General features: G+C 48.6%; 1 protein-coding gene across 1 annotated transcript in view; it reads right to left on the reverse strand.

Annotated features, from left to right (window-relative positions):
- The window catches only part of DHRSX (dehydrogenase/reductase X-linked), a 138,048-nt gene that overhangs the window by 10,806 nt on the left and 101,378 nt on the right, over nucleotides 1–25,864 (reverse strand). Inside the window, exons 4-6 of the mRNA XM_038586722.1 lie at nucleotides 24,056–24,157; nucleotides 13,857–14,064; nucleotides 7,033–7,240 (exon numbers count right to left, since the gene is read on the reverse strand). Coding sequence (XP_038442650.1) covers nucleotides 7,033–7,240; nucleotides 13,857–14,064; nucleotides 24,056–24,157 — 518 coding nt within the window. The remainder of the gene's footprint in view (nucleotides 1–7,032; nucleotides 7,241–13,856; nucleotides 14,065–24,055; nucleotides 24,158–25,864) is intronic.

Genomic DNA, 25,864 nt, shown 5'->3' on the forward strand with positions numbered 1-25,864 from the left:
GGCTCCCTGCATGGAGCCTGCTTCTCCCTCTGCCTGTGTCTCTGCCTCTCTCTCTCTCTCTCTGTATCTCTCATGAATAAATTAAAAAAAAAAAGTACAATATGCAATTGACAATATATATATATATAAGAAAATCATTACATGATTCACCATCAAAATGGCAAATAAGATATGAGTTGCCTACACCACCTACTATTTAGTTGCCTATCGAGTAGGTAAGAACATCTTCAAGAGAAGCACATATATTAGAAAGAAGAGGAGGGTTATGATATTTGCACATTAAAAATTCAAAACGGCTTGAAAATTAAATTGAAATCCAGCTAATTTAATTAAATAGACCAGAAGTGTATGAAAAAGAGGACGTCAGAGTTAGAATCCATAAAGACATAAGGCCAGAGGCATTCTCAGTACTTGCATCATGTGTTGGTAAAACTGCCCTTGAGAGCCCAATGGCATGCTCTGGAAAACGTGGACGAGAGAACCTTCTACAACCTTCTCATTCCAGAGCCCGCCATGTTCCCTAGAGCAATGGGGATAGAAGCAGATGTGGAGATGTATGATTGATCCCTCAAGGCAACATTTCTGGAAACCCCAAAGAACTAGAAACACCCCAAATGTCTCTGATCTGGAGGACAGGTCGAAACCGTGTTGTACATACATGTGGATGGGTGCCACCGGGGCAGGATCGAATAATCTACTTCTCCAGGAGTCCATAGGGATTGATTTTAAACACTGAGTATGGAGAACTATGAGTTAAATTGGTCCCCCCTACCCGCAAAAAACCCCACACAAGTTGAAGTCCTAGCCCCTAGTACATGGGAATGGGACCTTATTTGGAAATAGGGTCTTTGCAGATGTGATGAAGTGAAGGATCTGAGATAATAGATAGATAGATAAGAGATATAGACAGATGGATGAATGGTTGGATGGATGGATGGATGGATGGATGGATGAATAGATAAGAGGTGTAGGTAGATGGATGGTTAAGTGATTGGATGGATAGATAAATATGATAGACACATGGATTGATGGATACATGGATAGACACATAGACAGACGATAGATGGTAGACAGATACGACGGAGAGATAGATAGGTCTTTTCTCCTCTGCCCACAATGTTTTATTGTTTTATGAGAAATTATTCTAATGTCTTTTCTCTCTTCTGCTGCTGTTTAATCTGAAAATGGTCATAAGTTTTGACATTTCTGAATCAATAGGACACAGAAGATGTTGGCCACCAGTTTCTGGTTTTTCCACCAGCTGATGGGAGAGAGCTGGCTCTAGGGGCTTTCTGATAAAGCTCCCACTGCCCTGGTTGGGCTCCAGAGGATAGGCCTGCATCCAAATCCGGGCATCTGTGAATCGACACTGATTTGGAAATAGGGTCTTTGCAGGTATATGAGCTCGTCCTGGATGAGGATGAGCCCTACATGCAATGACAGGGGTCCTTGTAAGAGACAGAAGAGGAGACACAGACACAGAGGAGGAGCCATGTGAGGATGGAGATGGAGATGGAAGGGATGAGGACACCAGCCTGGGGACACCTGGGGCCTCAGACGCTGGAAGAGGCAGGAGGGACCCTCCCCGGAGCCTCTGGACCTCACTGGTCCTGCCCCACCTGGACTCAGACATCTGGTTTCCAGGGCTGGGAGAAGATGAATGTCTGTGGTTTTAGCCCCTTGGCTTACACGTGCCCCCCAGGAAACTAATCTACTGAGCAAAGAAAGCAAATCACAGATATCATTCTACTTACCTTGGGGTCAAAGAACGCAAAGTCAAATTTCAGAGACACACATGGGTGAGACACTCATGAGGAGAAACAAGAAAACAGTGGATGCTACGGACGTGTGGGTTAGTTCCTGCAGGTGCATTTGGGGGGAAAGCTTGGGCACCTCAGGTGGTGTGACAATGTGACTTCTGACCATCGAATGTATTTTGTTGTATTCACGGTTGGCAGTGTTTTGAATAAAACCTATTCACAGCAGAATCAAACATCGCAGCTTCATAAAACAATTAGCAACAAATGCCAACAGGAAAGGTACAGGCATTTACGGAGAATTAATGAAACACCTCTTGAGAAGCATTAGGGTTCTGGTCACAATTCCAAGATGCGGGGCTGCCCCCCACGTCAACCCAGTTCTGACCTATCTACCTGGCCGTGGCGTCAGATCCCACAGGGTAGGGGGCTCAGCCCTACAAGCCTGCCCGGCACCCCCTACGTCATCACCAATCCAGGTTGTCACCTGTGCTTCTGACCCACCCAGGTACAGAGTGGAGGTTCCCAGGACATCCTCCTGGGGTCTCACTGATCTCCTAGGGTGACTCACAGGGCCCAGGAAACAGGTCACTGGCTAGATCACGGGTTTTTTATCACAGGCTCTAACTCAGGAACAGCCAAGGTGAAGGGATGCCTGGGGCCAGGTGTGGAGACGGGCGTGGAGCTGCTTCCATGGCTTCCCCAGGTGCACCTGTCAGCCCAAACCTGCACTGCCCACCAACCCGGAAGCTCTCTGAACCCCGACCTTTCATTTTCTACAAAGGGAGGCTTTATCGCAGGAATAAATCATTGGTCGCCGGGACTGATTCAACCTGCAGTCCCTGCCTCCTCTCCCGGGAGGTCAGGGGTGAGGCACAAAGTGCCCAGAGGCTTCTAATCACGTGGCTGGTTCCCCTGGCAACCGGCCCCCTCCTTAGGGGATTTCCGAAAGTCAGCCTATTCACATGACAAAAGAGACCTCCGGGCTCTCCGCACCCACCGGAAATTCCAAGGGTTTCGGGAGCTCTGGGCCAGAAACAGGGCAAAGAGCAAACATGTGTTTTCATTATAAATCACAAAGTCGCAAGCTTGGAGAAAGACACAACTGAGCGGAAAGACGACTTATTCTCTGACAAAGATGATCACCGTGTGAGGTCTCAACGCCCACCCCACCCCAGATTAGTTAGAAATGCCTGCCAATTAACTTCCGTTCTGGTTCTCCTCTCCTCTGTCCGTAACTCTAGCCCGGCCCAGCCCGGCCCTGCCCAGCCCAGCCCGGCCTACTCTACTTTGTTCCCTCTTATTTTGTCCTCTTCCTCTCTACTCTAGTCTAGTCTATCCTACCTGATTATTTCTTATTCTCTTCTATCCTATTTTATTCTTTCTTACTTTATCCTATCCTATCCTGTTTTTTTGTGTCCTATTCCTCTTCTCTTCCCTTCTCTTTTCTCTCCTATCCTGTCCAGCCGTTTTCTTCTATCCTATTCCTCTTCTCTTCTCTTCTCTTCTCTTCTCTTCTCTTCTCTTCTCTTCTCTTCTCCTCTTCTCTTCTCTCTTTCTCCTCTCCTCTCCTCTCCTCTTCTTCTCCTCTTCTCTCCTATCCTGTTTTATTCTATCCTATTCCTCTTCTCTTCTCTTCTATCCTATCCTATTCTCTTTTTTCCTATCCTATCCTGTTATTTTATTCTGTCTTATTCTATCCTATTCTGTTCTATCCCATCTTACTCCTTCTTCTCCTATCCTATTCTGTCTTGTTCTATCCTGTTCTGCTGCTCTTTGTTTCCTCTCTTCTATCCTATCCTATCCTATCCTATCCTATCCTATCCTATCCTGTTTTATTGTATCTTATTCCTCTCCTCTTTTCTTCTCTTCTCCTTTCCTATCCTATCCTATCCTACCCTATTTTTTATTCTATCCTATTCCTCTTCTCTTCTCTGTCCTATCCTATCTTGTTTTATTCTATTTTATTCCTCTTCTCTTCTCTCTCTTCTATTGTATCCTATACTATCCTGTTTTATTCTATCCTATTCCTCTTCTATCCTATCCTACCTTATTCTACTCTTTTCTTATCCTATCCTATATTATTCTATTCTATCTTATTCTATCCTATTCTGTTCTATCCTATCTACTCCTTCTTCTCCTATCCTATTCAATTGTCTTGTTCTATCCTATTCTGCTGCTCTTGGTTTCCTCTCTCCTTTTCTCTCCTATCCTACTCTATTCGACTCAATTCTAGTCTCTTACCCTGTCTTATTCTATCCTGTTTGATCCTATCTTCCTTTATTCTATCCTATCCTGCCTTATTCTACTCTTTCTTATTCTATCCTATCCTATCTTATTCTAACCTATTCTACGGCACGCTATTCGGTTACTCTTTCTTAATCTACCCTACCTTATTTTATTTCATCCTATCCTATCCTATCCTATCCTATCCTATCCCATTTTATTCTATTCTAGTCTTTCTTATTCTATCCTATTCTATTGCATTCTATTCTGTTTTTGTTTCTTATTCTATCCTATTTTATTCTATTCTATCCTACTGTACCCTATTCTATTCTTTCTCATTCTATCCCATCCTACTCTGTTCTATCCTACCCTATCTTATTGTTTGTTATTCTATCCTATTCTGGTTTATTCTACTCTATTCTATATTCTTTTTTTATTCTATCCTATTTGATCCTATCCTGTTCTGTTCTATCCTATCTTATTCTTTCTTATTCTATCCTATCCTATCCTATTTTATCCTATCCTATTCTATCCTATCCTATCCTATTTTATTCTATCCTATCCTATCCTACTCTACTTTATTCAGCCTTACTCTATCCTATTCTACTCTTTCCATTTTCATTCTATCTTCTATCCCATCCCATTTCTCTCTGTTCTCTTCTATCATAAAAAGCTGGCAACAGCCTAAATGTACAGATGTAGAGACACTTGGGTGAATACGCAGATACATCCTCATCATCAATTCTGTTTTCTTCAAACTGCAAATCATCTAAAAGTTGATCTTGAAAAAATTATTAGGGGCAGCCCGTGTGGCTCAGCGGTTTAGCGCCTCCTTCAGCCCAGGGTGTAATTCTGGGGACCTAGGATCGAGTCCCGCATCGGGCTCCCTGCATGGGGCCTGCTTCTCCCTCTGCCTGTGCCTCTGCCTCTCTCTCTGTGTGTCTCTCATGATTAAATAAATAAAATCTTAAAAGAAAGAAGAAAGAAAAGAAAGAAAGAAGAAAGAAAAAAGAAAGAAAGAAAGAAAGAAAGAAAGAAAGAAAGAAAGAAAGAAAGAAAGAAAGAAAGAAAGAAAGAAAGATCATTAGGCCAAAGAGAGAAGGAAGCTCAGAACACAGAGCCATGGGGGAGGGCATGGCCAGAGCAGACAGGTGAATTCAGAACAGACAGGAGCATCCAGGTATTTAGAAAAGGAGAGTCCTTCCCCTCTGGGATCAGTGGGATCAGCAGAGCAGGAAGGACGGGCTTCTGCACACACAGGGACCAGCATCACTCCCTGCTGCATCCTCCCAGGAGGGATGCTCAGGGATGCACGCAGGCGAGGCTCCTTAGAGACACACGCAGGTGTGCAAAGCACGCCCAGATGCCTCCGCCAGGGGGAAAGCAGAGCCAAAATCGCATGTGCTTTCAGAAAATACTAAAGGAGTGATGCACACCTGCTGCAGGGGGATTTTCCAAACATGACAATAGCCCTCAAAGTAGGAAGTCTTCACAACGCCACAAAGCGAAACTCGACCTCTTGAGAGAACAGACAACCAATTTTAACGCCTTTGACTCGATTTTGGCTTAAATTACCCCGTCGAAGACCATAAATGACGAGAAATTGGGGGGCGGGGAGATGTGCCACAGGAGACGCATGATTAAATATCCCTCATTAAATAGAAAGGGTTTTTGTTTCTTTCTTTCTTTTTTCTTTTTTTTTTTCTGAGCCCGCAGCCCCCCCCCCCCCCTCGCCGTGGGGAAAACAAAATGGCTAAGGACCTGTTCAAAGAATTCACTCAAGAAAGTCATGTCCATAAAAGGGGATTTGGATTTTAAGTGGAACTGCTCAAAGAATTCACTCAAGAAAGTCATGTCCATAAAAGGGGATTTGGATTTTAAGTGGAACTGCAGAGGGGAGCTGGGTGATTGACAGCTGAGGCCAGATGCCAGCGTTCTCCCCCAACACCCCCTGCTGGAAGTCACAGGATGACTTCCATAGACTAGGATCTGGGTTCCCATGTGGCCCCAACACGGGGGTGCACGAAGAGCCCCAAGGTGGTGAATTCACCGCGGTCACTGTCCCCGAAGCCTCGCATCCTGCCCTCCATGGCCCTGGACCTCGTCCTTTCTCCTTTCTCAACCGCGGAAGAAATTAATACCATGCGCTCTCCAGGACCCTGGGAGCTGGAAGCGGTGCCCGGATCCCACGGCTGCGTGCTTCCTTTCATTGTCATTGTCACACGAGACGCCCCATGGGGGAAAAAGGAGCAAGAATCTAAACTGGAGCAATGAAGGAAGCTGCAGACCGACGCGGACGTGCCTGCCAATAACCACAGACCCTCCATTGCTTGATGGGAGAGCGGGGACACGGATTGGGAAGGATGATGGCCCCGTTGACAGAGAAGCAGCACCAGGGAGCTCCTACAGGTGGGATTTGGGGTGGCTTGAAATGCTGTGCACAATTCCACGCCGCGCAGAATTCAAGCTGTGTGCGTGGCGGCAGGTGCATCTCATGCACCATCTGGGTCTCTGCAGGATGAGACTTGCTGGCTTCAGCCCCACATGTCAGAAGCTCACGCGCTTCCCCCACACGGGGACTGTCCCATCTTTGGGCAAAGGTCTCCCATCAACCTCATGGGACCTGGGGCACATCGGGGAGGACCATGTGAGTCCTGCAAGGGGCCTTCTGTGCGACTTTGTGTTTGTACAACGGAGGCAGCCTGCATCCTCCCGGGAGGGATGCTCAGGGATGCACGCAGGCGAGGCTCCTTAGAGACACACGCAGGTGTGCAAAGCACGCCCAGATGCCTCCGCCAGGGGGAAAGCAGAGCCAAAATCGCATGTGATTTCAGAAAATACTAATACGTGCTTGAATCCACACCCCCTCCCCCCCCCCACACACACGGGGAGGCTGTAGCGTGAGGCTTCGGTGTTGGCGACCTGGGACACGGGGATGCTCACATTTCTGAGTGTGCACCCAACCACGGCTGGTACGTGGCCTGGGGGTGGCCACCTGTGGGGCCGTGGACCTGAGGCGGGCACAGCCAGGTAAGCGCAGGAGGCCTACCTTGAAAAACCACCATCCGAAGAGCTTCTTGATGAGACGCGTGCCCCAGAAGACGTGTCTGTAGAGGTTCGTGTTGACCACCCCGGGGTCGACCACGTTGGCCGTCACGGGGCTCCCCTGGGTGGCCAGCAGCCTCTGCAGGTGGTAGGTGAACAGGACCAGGGCCAGCTTGCTCTGGGCGTAGGCGGCGTGCGGGGAGTAGCAGCGGCTGGGGAAGGAAAGCAGGACATGGGTAAGAGGTTGATGCATTTCTCACCTGCAGGCTCCCTCACCTGCCCGGATCCCTACCTGACCAGGTCCTTCACCTGCCCGGGTCCCTACCTGTCCAGGTTCTTCACCTGCCCGGGTCCCTAACCTGCCTGTGTCACTCACCTGCCAGGCCCACACCTGACTGGGTCCTTCACCTGCCCGGGTCCCTCACCTGTCTGGGGACACAGTCTCCCACCTGTTGTCTTCCCCTAGGCTATTCTGATGTTTGGTTTCCACTCCCTCTGCTCATGACGGTTCTTCCAGTTTGTACAACAACCTTGAGGCTCCATCACCCGGGATGTCACCCAGGCCACTGACCTGATGCCCCAGAACAGAACAGAAAGTCCAGCATCCCAGTGATCGTAAGGATGGGGCGATCCCCCCCCCCACCCGCCTTTAATGTGAAGGCAAAAACAGCTGAGAGCCCAGCTCCAAAAGCTTGGCATAAATACGACCTGTCCACATGTGACATTTGTTTCTATGTTCATTTCTTCGAAAACCGACACGCTCAGTAAAGTTTCACAGTAAATATACAGAAGTGGGAATTGGAGTGAGGTCAACGTTACCATCCTTGTGGCCTCATGACGTGCAAGGCACACGATCCTCATATTTTTTACCAGAATGTATATTTTTGGAGCAGTTTTCGGTTGACGCAACACTCAGAGGCAGGTGCAGATTTCCCGTGGCCCCTCCGTGTCCGCAGATGGACATGCACGCCCCCAGCCCACGCCCGTTATCAGCATCCCCAGCAGAGGCTGTGCTAGGCACACCTGCTGCATCCGCACGTCATCACCACCCAGGTGCATAGCGCACCGTACGTTAGAGCTCATCCTCGAGGGCGCACCTCCTATGGGTTCGGGCAAATTCAGCAACCGGTGCAAGGACGGCAGGTCAGCAAAGGGTGCCAACCGGGCCAACGTGCCAATGAGCAATTGCTAAAATGATCCCAAACGTGCCCTTTTTTGTAGGGACGAATTATGAGAACAATACAGGCTGGTGGAGACCGTGCAAATTCCGTCCCCGACACAAGACGAGCTGCAACCCCTCAATTATGGTCAACGGACTTGTTTTTTTTTTTTTTTTGAAATGTGTCCTATGTGCTTCCCATAGGGGAGAAGATGCAGGTCCAGGAAGCAGGGGGTGATGAAGTGCAAGGAAATCGATGCCGACTTTCGTCTTGGCTTCCAGCCACCTGCGTGCCATGTGCACGCGAGCGTCGGGGTCTCCACCTGTCCTGTCGTTTGGGACGCGGCCCTTATAAACGGTGGGGAACATCAATACGCATGTTTGTCGGGGGCAAACGGAGGCGTTGTGTGATGATGGTGTTACAGGGTAGCAGGGAGAGGGGAGCACCCAGAACGTTAGGAACACACAGCGGGGACGGGGTAGGGGGTCGTCAGTACGTGCGTCTGTGTTTCTCTACACGAGGCAGGAAGAAAGTAGGTAACGACCAGCTGTTTCCGGGAGGTTCCCACCCCCATCCTCCACCCCCACCCCGTCCCCACAGGTTTATGGGGAAATGACACTCCCACCTCAGGTCCAATTAACAGGAGGACGCGATGCCCCCGCTGACGCTGGTCCTCAATGAAACCCCATAGCCCAGAAAGGCACTGGGCACCATAGACAGCGAAGGTATTGAACGTTCACGGGTAACACGCGGGCGCAACCAGAACCACACGGCGCCCCTCGCCGCCTGCGATGAGCGGACTCATTCAGGACGCGGCCGCGTGGCTCCGATCTCAAGGCTAGGCTTTAGGGACTCGCTTTTGTAATAAGCGTTGTCACAGAGCAGAATCGAGACCCGTAAACACAGATCCCTATTTTCAGTAAATAAAGAACGTTATCGGTGTCGCCGCTCCACGCATAAGCAGGAGGTCAACTTGAAACCAAAGTCATCGACGGTCATAGTCTCGCCTCCTGTCAAAGCAGAAACACTTTTCTGGTGTACTTTTGTGCTCTGCAACGGAGGGATGCAAATTAAATACGACAGCCCGCTTTACAGGGGGAAGTCATGCCAATTTTAAATACACGTATGTGGGTTTTCATAGAAAATAGCTTTAAAAAAGTGCAAAAACAGCATTAGACTTGGGTTTATTTACAATTTACGAACACTTGGTAAATGGTGGAGGTGTGAGGAGACCAACGAAAGGGCGTCTGGGCTTCCGGACATGGTAAGTTCTGAAAAGGTTAATAAATATATATACTAACAGCAGTTAAAGGGTTACTTTGGTAGGATTCGTGAATTTCTCTGAAGTTCTGCTCTAAGTCAGATCGGAGCATACTCCTGTCTACACCATGTCCGTCGATATAGTTTCTATGTGGTTTCACGGGTTATTTAACGACTCCCACGCCGGCACACAGGGCTCCTTCTCCGCCAAGCTGCCCTATACTGCCCGTCAATCTCTTGTAGGACAATCAACACCCTCCCGTCCTAGAAACCCGCGGACCTTTTCTGTTATTTTTCATTGTTTCACGAGGAGTGGGTTTCCCAAACTAGAAGTTGTGCCCAGGACCATGGGATTTCTGAGAGAGTATCTCGAGCTGCTGAAAAACGCAATTTATTGAGTTTTCTTACTGAAGTAAAAAAAAAATTCAGGTGTCTCTGAATTTGCATGTCGCTCACGGTGTTTGAAACGCACATTTTCAGCTCGATAAAGAGGTGTGCAGAAGGCAACACAACCGAGGGTGTCACACTCACATCATGTGAGTAAGGTGTGAGCTCTCCCTTGTGGGACATTAACGCATACATGGCACAAGCAACACGATGATGGAAAGTCCACCTGCGACCGTGAGCCCAGACGCTCCCCGGGTCCGACCCCGATCAGTCTCTTCGGGACCAAGGATGAACGGCACCTGTTCTGAGGCAAGTCTAGTCACCTGTCACCTCCAGACCACGTTTTCCATTAGCGGGACGGACACATGTCATGTGGCGCCCATCCCTGGCCTTCCACCTTTCATATTCCCGAGGACTGTGGGAATACGGACCGTGCAGCAGGGGCTCAGGAAATCCCGTGAGCAAGGAAGGGCCTCTGCGTATACACAAAGGGACGCCCCAGAAACAGCCCTGGGGACGTTGGCGCCCACGTGCCAATTTGCAGCCTTGTGCAAACGTGCGATGTGGTCGCTGATTTAACACGGCGGGCACGTCTGCGGCGTGTAATGCAATCCCAGGGCAGTGCAGAAACGCGTGAACACTTTGGGGAATTTATTGAGAGCCCTGGGTTTCCAATGAGTGACATCACGGGCTGTGAAAACGTCCGTACAAATGGCCACACAATGCACGGACACTCACTCTTCAGGTTTACACAGAGGAGCCTGTGGCCGAGGGAGGCCAGACACTCAGACAAGCCGTAGTGTAGGCGGAAGAGCCTCCTGCATATGCTGCCCAGTGGCTTGCTCAGACACCAGTCTAATCGTCGCTGCGAAGGTATTTTCTTAGATGGGATTAATGCTGACATCAGGAGATTCGGGGTAAAGCAGCTCCCATTCCATCATGCAGGTGGGCCTTGTCTAATCAGTTGAAGGCTTTAAGAGGAAACATGGAGGTCTCCTCCAAAGAAGAAAGAATGTGGCCTCATCACTATAGTGTGGAAATCCTGCCTAAATTATCCGTGTGTAGGGTCAAGATGGCAACACTGACTCTTCCTTTCATCTTGAGCCTGCTGGTCGACCCTGCAGATCTTGGCCTTGGCCGCCGCGCTGATCTTTGAGCCAATTCCTTAAATGAATCTACGTCTCTGTCTCTCTCAGTCGTACATGTAAACCATCTATAAATATTTATCGAGATGCTTTTAACTTAAATAATGACACTTTCACCCCTTTCCCCCAAAGTGAAACTCATTTTTTTTAAGAAAGCTATCCACTTCTTCACAAGTCCGTTGCACTGATTTACAATTTTCAAGAGTCCGCCCCTCTTCTCTGTGAGTTTCCAGCAAACATCATTGCAGTGTTGGCAACGATAACTGGCCAGCTTGTGTCTACACCAGGGGGAAAGCGAGGATCGAGTTTCTTCACGTGGGAAAGCAGAGGGTTTGAAGCCCAAGGGGTTGTCGAATTTTAACATGCGGCCACCTCTCCAGCATGGCTGTCCATGCCCGCCAACTCCCGCGCGTTGGCTCCCCCTGCTTCCTCTCTGCACAGGCTCATCCTGCAGCACCTGGGCAGCCCCGTCCCCATGCCCGTCCTCAGAGACCACCTGCTCCCCCACAGAACCTCGGATCCACTTTCTCCCTCCTGCCCCCAGGGGAAATCCCAGGGAGGGTGGTCCCTGCCCCCAGGGCACAAGCAGAGAGCCCACTCACCCACCCACCCAGGAGCCTGGCTGGCTAACGGTTGGCTGAGAACTCCCTGGAAGACCGGATGGGGCATTGCCATGCATAAACACGTGCTGGAAAGCTCCCCCCGGGGCCGCATGGCTGGGCCACCCTATCCCTTGGGGCGCTGAGAGCATCCAGCCCGCACACATCCCAGACCAGGGGTCAGGGGCCTCGCAGGCAGGGCATTTCCTCCGCACACAGTTACGGCTGCCCACACAAACGTAAGCTCGCACCCCAATCACACTCAGGGACTCTTTTCTCCTTAAGGAGCAGAGAGCGCGAAACACAGACAGGAACGCGGCGCCTCCTGGGCCACCAGGAGTCACCCGGGCGCGGCACACCGAGTTAGGGGGTTGGCCCCCGGCAGTTGCAAAAGAGAAGATGTCATTGCTTCAGACGCCCAGGTCCACGCCCAACTTGTGTCTTTCTAACAAAAATAAAAATAAAAATGATAACACCGCACAGCTAAGCAGCAGGAGCATAAGATGCATGTGGTCTGACGATGATGCATGTTAAATGCAATTAGCAATTAGTATGATGACGATTTTGGCATTCGTGCCAGTGGCGAATCGTTTCCTTGTCCCCCCAACACTAACGGAATGTCACATGAGGTGGCGATTGTAATTATCACATTGTAATGTGACAACATATGTAAGGTCGATTATATAAGAATTATAACATGATAACATCGTGAGCCACATAATGTCACATTGTATGATAATCGTTAACAGGATAACGTGACACATATAACGTCACATTGTATAATTGTAGCAGGATAGTGTTGTGACACATATAACATCACATTGTATAACTGTAACAGTGTAACGTCGTGACACATATAATGTCACATTGTATAATTATAACACTACAATGTTGTGACACATTAGTCACATTGTATGATTATTGTAACAGGATAACGTCGTGACACGTTATAACAATTGTGACGATGAAACAATATAACATGTATAATAGCAATTATGACATGACATGATAGATATCATATAATTTCAATTACATTATGACTTTTTAATGTGTAAGTTACAATGACAACAGTATAATGTCATATATATTATATAACAATCATACCCTTTAAAACATGTGTGATAGTATATAACACTTATAATTACATTATAACATATAATGATACATAACAATCATATTTGTGACACTGTAATGCCATACATATGGTATATAACAATTATACTTAAATTATTTGTGACATATATCACAATTATAATCACATTATAATGTTACAATGTATGTTATAATTATGATGTCATATTTAGGATTATAATATTGAGGTACAAATGTAATTTTTGAGTATATAGCAATTGTACCTCGATAAAAAAAATTAGAATTTAAAAAAACTCTGAGGGGGATCCCTTGGTGGCTCGGTGGTTTGGCACCTGCCTTTGGCCCAGGGCATGGTCCTGGAGTCCCGGGATCGAGTCCCACATCGGGCTCCCTGCATGGAGGCTGCTTCTCTCTCTGCCTGGGTCTCTGCGTCTCTCTCTCTCTCTCTTTCTCTCTCTCTGTGTCTCTCATGAATAAATAAATAAATCTTAAAAAAATAAATAAAAAATTAAAAAACGCAGAAAACAAGACATGCATTGTGGGGTGCAGTAAGAGAACACCACAGAATGTTCGCAGGGAGGTTTTTAGTGATTCTGACAATGGAGCAGAGTCCAAATTGGTGGTTTTGTTCTGTTGTGCGTACTTATTTCCTGGGATGGAATATAGACTCTATGCGTGATTGTCTAGTAACATTAGGAGGATTTTTTTTTTAAGATTTTATTTATTTACTCACGAGAGACCTAGAAAGAGAGGCAGAGACATAGGCAGAGGGAGAACCAGGCTCTCTGCGGGGAGCCCGACGTGGGACTCGATCCCAGGACCCCAGGGTCACGACCTGAGCTGAAGGCAGATGCTGAACTGCTGAGCCACCCAGGTGCCCCAGGAAGATCTTCTTATTTTAATACGCTTTGGTTTCATCAGGCATAAAATGAAGACGGGAGTATTTAGGTGAGGGCATTTGCGTGCCGTACTCATGGGCTGGTCCCCATGAGGCGCTTCAGAGCAAAACGGTGGATAATTCGCAGCTAGTGGTCATGCTGATGGTAAGAGAGGTGTCTGACCAACCTGGTCGGAGGGGAGCACCGGTTCCCGTGACGCTGCACACCATGCCCCGCGCCCCCCCGCGCCCCCCGGGTGAGGCCCACCGCAAGCCCGAGCCCCGCGCGGCCTCCCGCGAGCACGCACCTGCCCTGGAGGTCATCCATGTCCAGCTCGCCGATGTAATGCGTGGCCGACGACACGGTGACCACCCTGGCGCAGCGGCCGGGAGCTCCCGACTCCTTCAGCGTGTCCAGCAGGAGGTTGGTGAGCAGGAAGTGGCCCAGGTAGTTCAGCCCGAAGTGCTCCTCGAAGCCGTCCTCGGTTGTCCTCTCAGGGACCATCATCACCCCGGCTGCAAGGAAGGGGATTGCAGGGACATGGGGGAGCCGCTCCGCACACGAGCTCGGTGCGGGGGCGGGGGGGACACGTGGTCCTCACGGGCAGCCCAGGGTTCCTGGTCCTAAATCCACAAAGGCTGCCCGCCCGCACCCCGCGCCAGCCCTGGGACGTTGATTCTTCCCGACACAACAGTCGTCCGCACAAACGGTCGCTTGTTGGAGGAGCTCCCCGCACACGTATGGGCGCTCACGCTCGACCCCCAGGCTGCCCCCTGCAAAGTACTGACCCAACTATTCACACAGCCGCCCCCGCCCCAGACCCCAGGCCAGCCCTGTTGGCTGGTACCTCACCAACATATTCATTAAAGCATGTTGCCTGTGCCTGCCATATGCATCCTCCCCCAAGCTCACTACATCCCCACGCCCATCAGGGCAAAGCCCAGCTGACTGCCCATCACTACGTCCTTTTATTTATTTATTTATTTATTTATTTATTTATTTATTTACTTTTAGATTTTATTTTACTTTTTTTTTTTTTTAAGAAATTCCATTTGCCAACATACAGTCTAACACCCAGTGCGCATCCCCTCAAGTGCCCTCCTCAGCACCCGTCACCCAGTCACCTCATCGCCCCCCGCCCACCTCCCATCCTTACATCCTTTCCGTGGACACCGCCTCCCGGACGCGCAGCAAACACGCCTGGTCCGTACGAGTCCGTGTCCTGGAGCAGCCCACCTTGCTTCAGCGTCCATCTGTCGGACGGCACGTATGTACCTGTATGTGTATCTCACATGGTGCAATCCTGCGTGTACTTGGGCATATATTGCAGGTTTGTTTGCATATGTACACGTGCATATGTGCTTACAGGCACTTGCATCCATGTGCACATGCAGCTGCACACAAACGTGTAAACATATACACGTAGATGTTTCCAGGCACAGCTGCATATGCCTAGTTATGTATTTATGTGTCTCTTTATGTGTGTGTTTACACATGTGAATGTGCTTGTTACTGTGTCGGCAAAGGTGTTTGAATATCCTTCTGCGTTTGCATTTCTTGTTTTTGCAAACATATTTGTGGATAATGCATGCATTCCCACGTTTACTTGCGCATGTTTGGAATTTCCAAACGAGCCCATATACGTGCCTGCTTTGCACGCACACGGGCATATCTATTTGTGTGCACATTTGCATGTGCTTGTATTTCATATTTATTTACGTGCTTCTAAGTCTACGTGCTTCTCTAGGTAGGTGTGTTTGCACCCGTGGACGTGTTTGTGTTCATGCGTCTTTCACGTGGACACATAGATGTATTTGCATATGTACACGTGTGTTAGGTGTGTGTGCAGATGCATATCCACATGTAATCGTCAGTGCTTCTGCATACGTGTAGAGTTTTCTGCTGGATTGCGAGGCCCCTCCCTGCACACACAGGCCACACGGCACGCCGCCACACACCAGCGGCCATGCAGGACGCACTCTGTGCATTCACGCCCCTACACGTCCAGCCCTCATGCAGGCTTGTCACTTGTGAGGTGCTCAGGGCAAAGGAAATGTCTGATCCGGGCTGTGGGGATCACGGCAGGAGTATGGAGTCTGGGGTGCAGCAAGGTAGGTAAGTCACTTTAAAGAGGTGGAAATGAGAGCCCGTGGCCTGCATCCCACACACACACCTTCTGCGATGCTAAGTGCTTTCCGCCACCTCCCGGAAGGCCCAGCCGTCTGAAAACCCATCCAGTGGATTGAAAATGGATCCCCTGAGCTTAGCTCTCACAGACCCGCAGGGATGAGATCTACATACACGCGCAAACGAAGCCCCATGGGGTCTTAGACTACATTCAGTGAAAGGTGTATTTAAGAATAAATACACAGGTCCTCAAGTCAGCTAAGAACGCATTCCCGAAGGGCACCTGGCACCCGAGCCTTCAAGCGGGTGTGAAGTCTGGCATTTTGAGAACACGTAAGCGCCTCCCTGCTGATGTCATTTCCTTGGTTATCATATTGTTCGTGATGATGCCAGATAAGGGGAGCTGTGTCCATGCCTAGGGGACTGCAGATGCCTCGCCGGGGGAGCCTGGCTCACCTCGAACTCCCGGCTTCTGCGAGGCTGGTTGGGACAGGACCCGAGCTCTAGGCAGCTGGAAATGAGCCTGCATACGTTTCTGACTCCTGCTTGGTCGGGAGACAGAGTCTGTGTCCCATCATCCCTCAGATCTTGGCCGCCTCGTGCAGCTTTCTGTGCTGAGTACAAGGCAGCAGTGATGGCAATTCCGGACCATTTCCAAGGCTTGGTCAGGAAAGACCCTGCAGGCCCTACCTGCCTGTGAACGCTGCTTCTGGGGAGAACCAGCTTCACTGAAGAAGACTGGCTGGTGCCCCCGAGGCTGCCACATTGGAGAGAACTCACGGCAGTCATCTGGTCAACCGTCCTCGCTGAGCCCGAGCGCTGGGCAGCACCAACCTCCCAGCACTGAAGCAAGCCATCTGGACACCCAGCCCCGGGTGAGCCGTCATGTAAATCGAAGCTCGAGGGACACCCAGAGCTAGAGCCGCCCAGATTCCTCTGCCCCCACCCCAAATTGCAAGCAATAGAAATGTTCATTTTTGAGTCATTCGGATTGGGGGTGATTAATAACACAGTGGTCGCTACTAGAATATCAGTGCATGCCTAAATTACCAACTGCTGCGATACCGGCGCATGCCTGTTATTAATTCCTGCACATTCGTGCATGAAGAAATTATCAATTCCTAGAACATTGCTTCATGAGTAAATTACCAATTTGAGGAATATCAGTGCATGCATAAATGACCAGTTCCTGGAATATCACGGAGTGACTACATGATCAATTCCTGGAAGACCAGGGTATGCCCATTATCGATTGCCGGTATACCCGTGCATGCCTAAATTAGGACTTTCTGCAGTATTACTGCACACCTAAATTATCAATTGCTGGCATATCACTGCATGCATAAATGATCAGTTCCTGGAATATCAGTGCATGACTAAATTATCAATTCATGGAATATCCCTGCATGTATAAGTTATTAATTCCTGGAATATCAGTGCGTGCCCATTATTGATTCCTGCAATATGTCTGCATGCCTATTATTGATTCCTGCAATATGTCTGCATGCATGCATTACCAATTCCACATTGGAGAGCCCCATCTCGTGGGACAAAGGTTTGTCACCAAACTCAGCCTTCCAAGTATCCAAATTCATTGGAAAACCCCACATAATGGAATAGGGGCATCTGTGGGGGGTTATGGGGCTCACTAAGGATTATTCTGAATTTTGGGGTGCTAACCTGCAGTGAGGTCCCAGGGCTTCCATCTGGTTAGTTAAAGACAATCTGTCATAAAATAAATAACTATTGTGGGTTATTCTCTTCCTCGTGATGGCCTTCGAGTGCCTGCAAGATGGTAGCAGAGAAAATAGCTAGGGGACTCTGCTCTGCTGACCCTTGGGGCAGCTGCATGGATGGACCTTGGGTTTCACTCCCCTGCGCTGAACCGCTGGATTCATTAGTGCTACTTGTTTCGGGGACGTCAGCGGTCCAGTGAGCGCACACAGGAGCTGAAGGACAACCGGAGCCTAATCGCCCGAAGGCTTACCATATCCGACTCATTCTGTTTCTATCATGGATTATCTATGATAATGTCCCCGACAAGTAAGCGTGGGGTAACTGTCGAGCCCGAGGGGAAATGCCAGCATGAATCCTCGTCTGACACAAGTTTCTGGTGACAGATCATAGCCCAAACTCACTGATCCACACTCTTAAGAATTTGACAATAATGATGCTCTGGGCAAAGAACGAGTTCAAGGTTACTCCAGAAATCATAAACTGGTTTTGGAGCAAATTTTTGGCGTTTTAGCAGCGTCATCGGGGAAAAGGGTGCTTTTAAAGAGTGGCGAGAACATCACTGTCATGCCTACAGTTGGTCACCTCCTGGAGTATCCAATCCATTCCCGGGCTCGTGGAAGCGAGGTGGGGTTTCTCGGCACCATGGAGGCTGTAGCCAAAACCGTCTGGGATCCCCTGCACACTCATAATCCACGATTATGTCGCATACTGAGACACTCCACGTTCATCTCTAATTCTAAGGCAAAATGTCCCGGACACCTGCCTGTGCAGAACATCATTGATCTCAGACGATAATATTTATGGAACGTCTCTTCCGTGCTGAGGGAGGAATTTTAACTGTGCATCCAGGGAGGTGCATTTGTGTTTTTGAGATATTGCTGTCACATGAGCGCTTCGGAGGGCTGTCCCTTGAGACTGAGCATTGCTGAGACCTTGGTATCTCCCTTTGCCAACTGGAAAGCGGGAAAAGGAGCAATAAAAATAATATGCTCAAAAAAAAATAATCTGCTCTTTGAGCCATGCATTTGATTGGTGAGTGGACCTGCATGCAGAACCATGTGCTGTGGCAGAGGAGAGAGTGTCGTGTGCCTTGCAGAAAACAAGAAAGGCAGAAAGAAGAGAAGGAAGAAAGCACTTTCTGTCTGGTGGCACATGGGCCAGATGAAGGCTTCCTCACTCCAGAACACGAGGAACATTTCAGAAATGCCACCACCACTCTGGGGAATGACTGCTACCCCTACCTTCAGAGCTACTGTCCCTGTCCAAGCTTTGGATTCCATGGATATATGCATTAGTGGCATCACAGAAAGCAAAACCAAAGATGCCTGGAAGCCGGCAACCGTGGTAGTCAGGAGAGGGATATGCAAATGTGGGGGATGGCGGGGTAGAACATTCTGGAAGGGAGCAATGAGCGTCCTGATTCTGCCCATAAAACATGAACAGGGAAGGAGTTGTGCATGTGCCTTGCAAAAGGACACTGGGAAAGATCTATCTATAGGTTGATGAACATCTGTCGTTCCAGGCAACATGGGTGGCAATGAACCCACAGGTGCATGGGGACTGGGACACGGGGGTAGTGAACGCACAGTCACATGTGAGCCAGTGAAAATGTCGAAATCGATGGCACAAATAAGCGTATCCAAAGTAATTCTTCAATGTGAACACAACGGGGAACACATCATGTGGATGGATCCCCATGGCTTGCCCAGGCTCCGTATTCCCATTTCCATTGTGGAATAACTCTCCCCGTTACCATAAAAGGCAAACGCATCACCCACCCCATACGCCGTGACGATGGCAAGGATCCAATCATTTCCTGAGATGTTTCCATAATGATCAACGGATCTCGATGGAAAGTACCATCCACTTGGATCCGCCATCTGCACCATCGAGGACACCTGAGGCCAGGTGGTTTTCAGAAGAGCTTCTGGGGAACATGCTTCCGGGGCATCTGGATAATTGGAAAACCAATGTTTACTCAGCGTACTTCCTGGAAGCTCACAAAGGGCATGTGGAAAAAACAAAGGTGTTCAACGCAGGAGATGCAATGCACATTCACAGCCTCCAGCCTACTCTTCTGGCAGTTCTGGGATATAATAAATCATGTCAAACAGCCCTGCAAACACCCACCACCAGAGGAACATCCAAGTGCCTTCTGTTCTAGGGAAACCCATCACACGGCAGAAAACAGGGAGAGACACATTGGAAAACAAACAGAAGGCATCGATGAGAAGTGGTCTACACACATTCAGATCCAATAATCCATTGACGCACACACACGCAGTGCTGATTCACCACCTTCCGTGTTCCTGGAAGGGAGACCAGATGATGGCAGAGCCTGTTTTGTAGAGGAAACACCAAGTGCATAAATAGGAAAATGGCTCAGGCATCTGTCTGCCAAGAAGCAGGTACCATTACTCCTCACTCAACTGTAGTCTTCTGTGGATGCAAACTCCATCAGGATGTACCTGGCCAGGTGAGAATCATTTACTTCTCACGGTTATTCTATTTCTCAAGGGTTACCACTGCCATATTTATTTTTAGGAATTCTTGATGTCAGGCAATTCATCCATGAGAGGTATGGGAAGAAGTCCTACAAGGATAAAACATCAATTCTGTGCAGTGATTTCAAACCTGATCAGGTGTGGAGATGGGAGACGGGATAAGTATAATTTTTATGTGAATATGCTATAAATACTGAGCCGGCCCTGTAGGAGATATACTATTGATTCTTCGTGTGTTGGATAAATGCTCAGCTTGGATCCTGAGCTTCCAGAAAGAGGCAGTCTGGTTCTATTTTCATCACACTAGCAAATGCAAACACTATTCCTCTCTGAAGTGCTTAACATTTGCAACATCTTGATAGCTCTTATCTTTAGGAATTAAATAAAAGAGAGAGAGAGACAGAGAGACAGAGAGAGGACAAAAGCGCAAATTCTAGCTTCCCTTAGCCCCCGGGAGTCCTCTTTGTGGAGCACAGTCAGGTCCGTTTTCCAGGAGACAGGACGCATGTAGCTGCTAAACAGAAGTGGGTCCCATTAACCCACATCCTTTCAACCAGTCACCTTGGCGGGAGAAGATGATATCATAGAGGAGGGTCCTGGGCAAATAGTTTCAGGGAAATTCTGCAGACCCTCCTGGACATGGACCATACCATTCCTTCTCTGTCAAGTCCTGTGGTTGAAAGACCTGTTTGCATCTGTTGACTCCTCCCAAATATCTCCAAAAGAATATTGAGTCAGAATTCCCAACGCACAGAGCAAGAATGAATGCTCACACACAAACCAAGGTGAGAGACACAGGAGACATGCTTTTGCTTCCCATAAATCAAGGTAAATCTGAGCACACTGCACTGGTGATGAATCCATTGCAATATTGACTGGCACCATCCTGGCTGGCCCCAGGGCCATTTGTCCCTGTGGCCCTACTCCCATCTTGGGTTCCATGGGATGCCTACTTCAGAAGCCCAGGGCTTTCCAGACAGATCATGTTTGGGATGCAGACTCTTCTATTATTTATACGTGACCGTATTGTCATATCGCAGGTGGCACTTCTAGGATAAGCCATGTCCCAGAATAATTGCCTGTTGAGTGTCTGTCTCCTTTGCTAGAGAATGATTTCCAGGAGGTCAACGGTGCTTGTTTATCACCTTAATGTTCCTGCCTGTGAAATACCGAGCTCTCCTAAGGTGGGTGTGGTGGGTTGAATGATGACCCCCCCACCCCGCCCGCCAAAGACATCCACGTCCTGAATCCCCTTATGGGAGACAGAATAATGTCCCCAGAAACATCCACATCCTGGTACCCACGTGGGAGATAGAATGATGTCCCCCAATTGTCCTCATCCCGGTTCCCACACAGTGGACAGAATAATGTCCCCACTAATGTCCATGTGTTGATCCCCATGTGGGAGAAAGAATACGGGGTAGATGGCACCCCCAAACACGTCCACATCCCAAACCCAGTGTGGTGGACGAAATAGCATCCCCAAAGATGTCCACATCCTGATCTCTAGAGCCTGTGAATGTATGTCCTTAGATGAATAAAGGGACTTTGCAGATGGGGATTGGGTGTGGGCCCCTGTGATGGGGATGGTCCTGGATTACCTTAGTGGTCCAAGGTCACCACAAGTGTCCTCACAAGAGGGAAACGGGAGGCTCAGAGTCAGAGAATGTGATGCGCAGACAGAAGCAAACATCATAGAGAGACAGGGGGAACTGCAGATGCTACCCCACCGGCTTCGAAGATGGAATCGGGAAGTGGCCATGAGCCAAGGAATGCCAACAGCCTTTAGGAGCTGGAAAAGGCAAGGCAAGTCAAGTCAAGAGAAATCAAGGAAATTTCAAGGAAAATCAAGAGATTGTGTCTTAGGGCCAATGCCACCTTTCACCTCAGGGTGAAATCCCTGAGCATGTTGTGTCTCCATGTGTCTGTGACATGGAGCAGCAAACACAGGTCCCAAGCACAGAGGAAGGTGTGTGTGTGTGTGTGTGTGTGTGTGTGTGTGTAGGACAAAGTCTGGGCTGAAGTGACAACAACATGTGGATAGGATTCCCCGAAGAGGAAAAATGGACACGGCGTGCAGAGGGTCCAGCCTCTCCAGACCCACATTCCAGCTGTGTCCCGGGAGATGTTAGATAAGCCAGACGTGCTTGGTTTACGATCTGCAGAAAAGAACAAGGGGCTGTGGTAGGACCACCAGGATCACCTTGAAAGTGAAGGGCAGAGAGTGAATTATGGAGCATCTACTGATGATATAACAGAGTCTTGTTGTGTATCTGTCTGTAAAGTCTCAAATTCCTGTTGAGCGCAAGACACAGCTTTCGTCCCGCTGTTGTCAACTTTCTCCATAATGAAGTGCTCCGGTCGCTAATTACCGAGGGTGCTATGTAGACTGAGGACATAAGACGTATACTTGGACTGGATGCCCACAGTCCTGCCAGCTCGTGTCTACACTGGGTGATTCATATTATTATAATTCTCAACATTTATAATACTGATAAAGGCCCTGACAAAAGAAGCCCCCACCGGCGCCAACATGGAGAAATCCCAAATAACTGATTTCTGCAAATAAATTTAAGGTACGCTTCATTTCGGGAAACCTTGAAAAATATCTAAAAAGGTCTGTGAAGAAAGTAAAATTAAAATCATTCTGAACCTTTCAGTGAGTAGCCCCAGTACTAATAACATGCACGCAGTGTTTGCTCCCAGGCTAAGTAAGTGGAAGTGGTGTTAGTTACGACTTTGTCCAGCACTCGCACATCACAGCTATATGTGCACACATCCTCACACATAAAGAAATCAGTGGGGTCGGACCCTCTAGGTTGTATACGCTGCGTCTTTCCCTTCACTGAGAATTTCCAATCAAACAGATGCATTGGGCAGAAGCATGAATATCCGCACCCACTTCCTGCCCACCAACCCCATTAATGGACTAACGCGGAACAGCCGTAGGATACAGACTTAGATTCACTCCTCCCCGCAGAAGATGTCCACATTGTTATTCCTGTGATTTCTCACTGTGGTTCCTCCCGTGGCAAAAGGACTTTGGAGAAGAGAGTCAACTAAGTCTCTTTAGTTGGGGAAATTTGCCTGGATCATCCAAGTAGGCTCAGTGGAATCACAGGGGTCCCATGGTAATGTTTTCCCTGCCATCCAACAGATGAACGATTTAGCAAATGTTTTACGTGTTTTGGAAAGAAGCTGTAGTGTCCGATTGTGGCTATTCCTTTCACTGTACTAATAATGCCATGTATCTCCTCTACGCACAACCAGGTGGTCTCTGAGATGGAAAGCGATGCCTGACATTCCGCCTTATTTCCGGTAGTTTGGGTGTTCTATGTGGATTCCATTTGGACATGTTAATGGTGCTGTCTCCTCCCTGTGGAGGGTTTGGGTGAACTTCTATGACATCTTTCAGGTGTAGCAGAGGAAGAGAGGAATGTCTTGGGTACGAAGGTGAAAAACCAAACTTGTCTCTGTTGCTCTTAAGAGCTGGATATGGGGGGAATGAATCCCTGGGTGGCTCAGTGGTTTAGCGCCTACCTTCGGCCCAGGGCGTGATTCTAGAGACCCGGGACTGAGTCCTACATTGGGCTCCCTGCATGGAGCCTGCTTCTCCCTCTGCCTGGGTCTCTCCTTCTCTCTCTCTCTCTCTATCTCTGATGAATAAATAAATAAAATCTTAAAAAAAAAAAGAGCAGGATATGGCTGAAAGATGGGATCAGGGTCAAGGCTGGTTTGTGTTAAAGATGGACAGGTGGGCAGATTGAAGGCAGAAGTCAAGAGACACTGGGGGATGCAGCCTGCTGATGACGCCCATGGGGACATGGTGAGGATTTAATAAGGTCACATTTGTGAAAATGCCCAACCCTTACACACTCATAACACAACTTCCTCCTTAGCCCACATGGGCCAGTGAAAATATCAACTCCACACAACGCGTATCAGGCTTACCGTCGTCTCAAATTGATTATACCAATGACAGAAGCCGAATGCATCAATGAAGCAAAGCCGTGGGGACCACAGCACATGCTCTCATGAGCTTTCATGGAAATCCTGCTTTCCCCAAGGACGCCTCTCACGGGACAGCCAGCATGCATGTGTGTATCAGAGTTAATGTCTGGATTTCCCCAGGACTCACCATTATTGACCAGGACGTGGAGAGGGATTTTCTTCTTCTTGAACTTCTGGACGAACTGCCGGATGGACCTCAGAGACGCCAGGTCGCAATACAAAAACTCCACTGCAAAAGGACAGAAACACTGACTCGTGATTATGGCTCAGATCATGATCTCAAGCCCCGTGATGGTCTCCACACTCAGCAAGGAGTCTGATTGAGATTCTCTCTCTCTCCATCTCCCTCTGCCACTCCCCCTGCACTCTCTCTCTCAAATAAAACAGTAAATCTAAAAAAAAAATTCACAACACAGGAGAGTCAGCCACAAGCACTAGGTCGGGAGGGTACATATTTTTGGAACATACACACTTGCTTTCACTTCGAAGGGACATTTTGAGATAACCTACAGTCCCCAGCTTCTCAGTGTGAAGTACGAAGCTTATGTGTGCCACGTAACATGGCCAGTGAGGATGAGGAAGCACCTGTCTTCAAGATTTTCTGTAAAGAAATATAGTGGGAATGGGGGGTGGACATGCTTTTGGATCAAAGCCCTTCCGGGTGAGATCTACAGATGGGTGCCACCCTGCAAATGGATTGTTACCAGTCTACTGTAAGACACAGCCCAACGTTGAGGACAGTGGTTAGAATATTTAAAAAAAACAAAAATCAATAGTCATTTTATGCTTGCTGAATCCAATGATTTTTTAAAAAGTGAAATCGGAGGCCCCACTTTTGCATATTTTAAAATTTTAATCTTCTAGTGATTCGTGTCTGACCCGTCTACATCAGTATCAGTCTGTGACATGTTTGGGAAGAGAGAGTCTTGCCACAGATGGTTTGGAAGCGCTGGTCTAGAACACCGTGCCATCTGGATACGCATTCCTGAGGCACCATTCGAATTTCCCCCTGATGTATATTCACAAGGAGAAGACTGATTGATTGATTGATTGATTGATTGATTGATTTTTTAAAGAGGGAAAACCTACACTACTTCTGCTAACCAGAACCCCTGGTAACAGGGTTGGTAGACAGGCACAGTCAGCTTCCAGAGCCAGACCACTGGTAGTGCATCTCTGTCACGTCAGGAGGCACTTCTTCCCTCCCTGGAGAAAAGGGTTCCCAGCTCGCCAGAAACATGAGAGCCACCTTTCCACCTTGGGATCGTTGCCTTCTGAGGCACCTGAAGGGCTTGGCTACACCTGCTTTTCTACGCTGATTCAGGAACTCCTGCCCCCACCCTTGGCGCCGCAGGAACAGGAACACATGCTGGAGGGGGCTGGCATTGTTTAGGGAACATGAGCCCCTAAACCAAGCTCCACAGTTGGGGAGGGAAAGGCAGCCACTGCAGACCAGGACTTGTCACAGGGTCCATCCGTAACAACGGGAACATACAAGGCAAGCTGCAGCACGTGGCATCCCACCCGTGTCAAGTAGAAGCACCAGGACTGAGCTCCGACAAGACACAGGGAGTCACACTTGCTACGGGTTCAGTCGGCACATCCACCTAAAATCTGCATCCCACCCACACCCTCAGGCCTGGGGTCATAGGATCGAGTCCCATATCGGGCTCCCTGTGTGGAGCCTGCTTCTCCCTCTGCCTGTGTCTCTGCCTCTCCCTCCCTCTCTCTCTGTCTCTCTGTATCTAATAAATAAATAAAATCTTTAAAAAAATAAAATAAAATAAAATGTTTTGAGAATCTTCAATGTACCCCTCGGGGACCAGAAGTACCCTATCTGTCAAACATATGACTGGCAAATATGAGGTATACCAGTCGTCCACATGGACAAACTGGAAGACCCAGGAAAATGCTAGAAGGAGGTGTGAGCCCTGGG

The sequence above is a fragment of the Canis lupus genome, chromosome X (genome assembly GCF_011100685.1).
Source record: "Canis lupus familiaris isolate Mischka breed German Shepherd chromosome X, alternate assembly UU_Cfam_GSD_1.0, whole genome shotgun sequence".
Classification (NCBI taxonomy): Eukaryota; Metazoa; Chordata; class Mammalia; order Carnivora; family Canidae; genus Canis; species Canis lupus.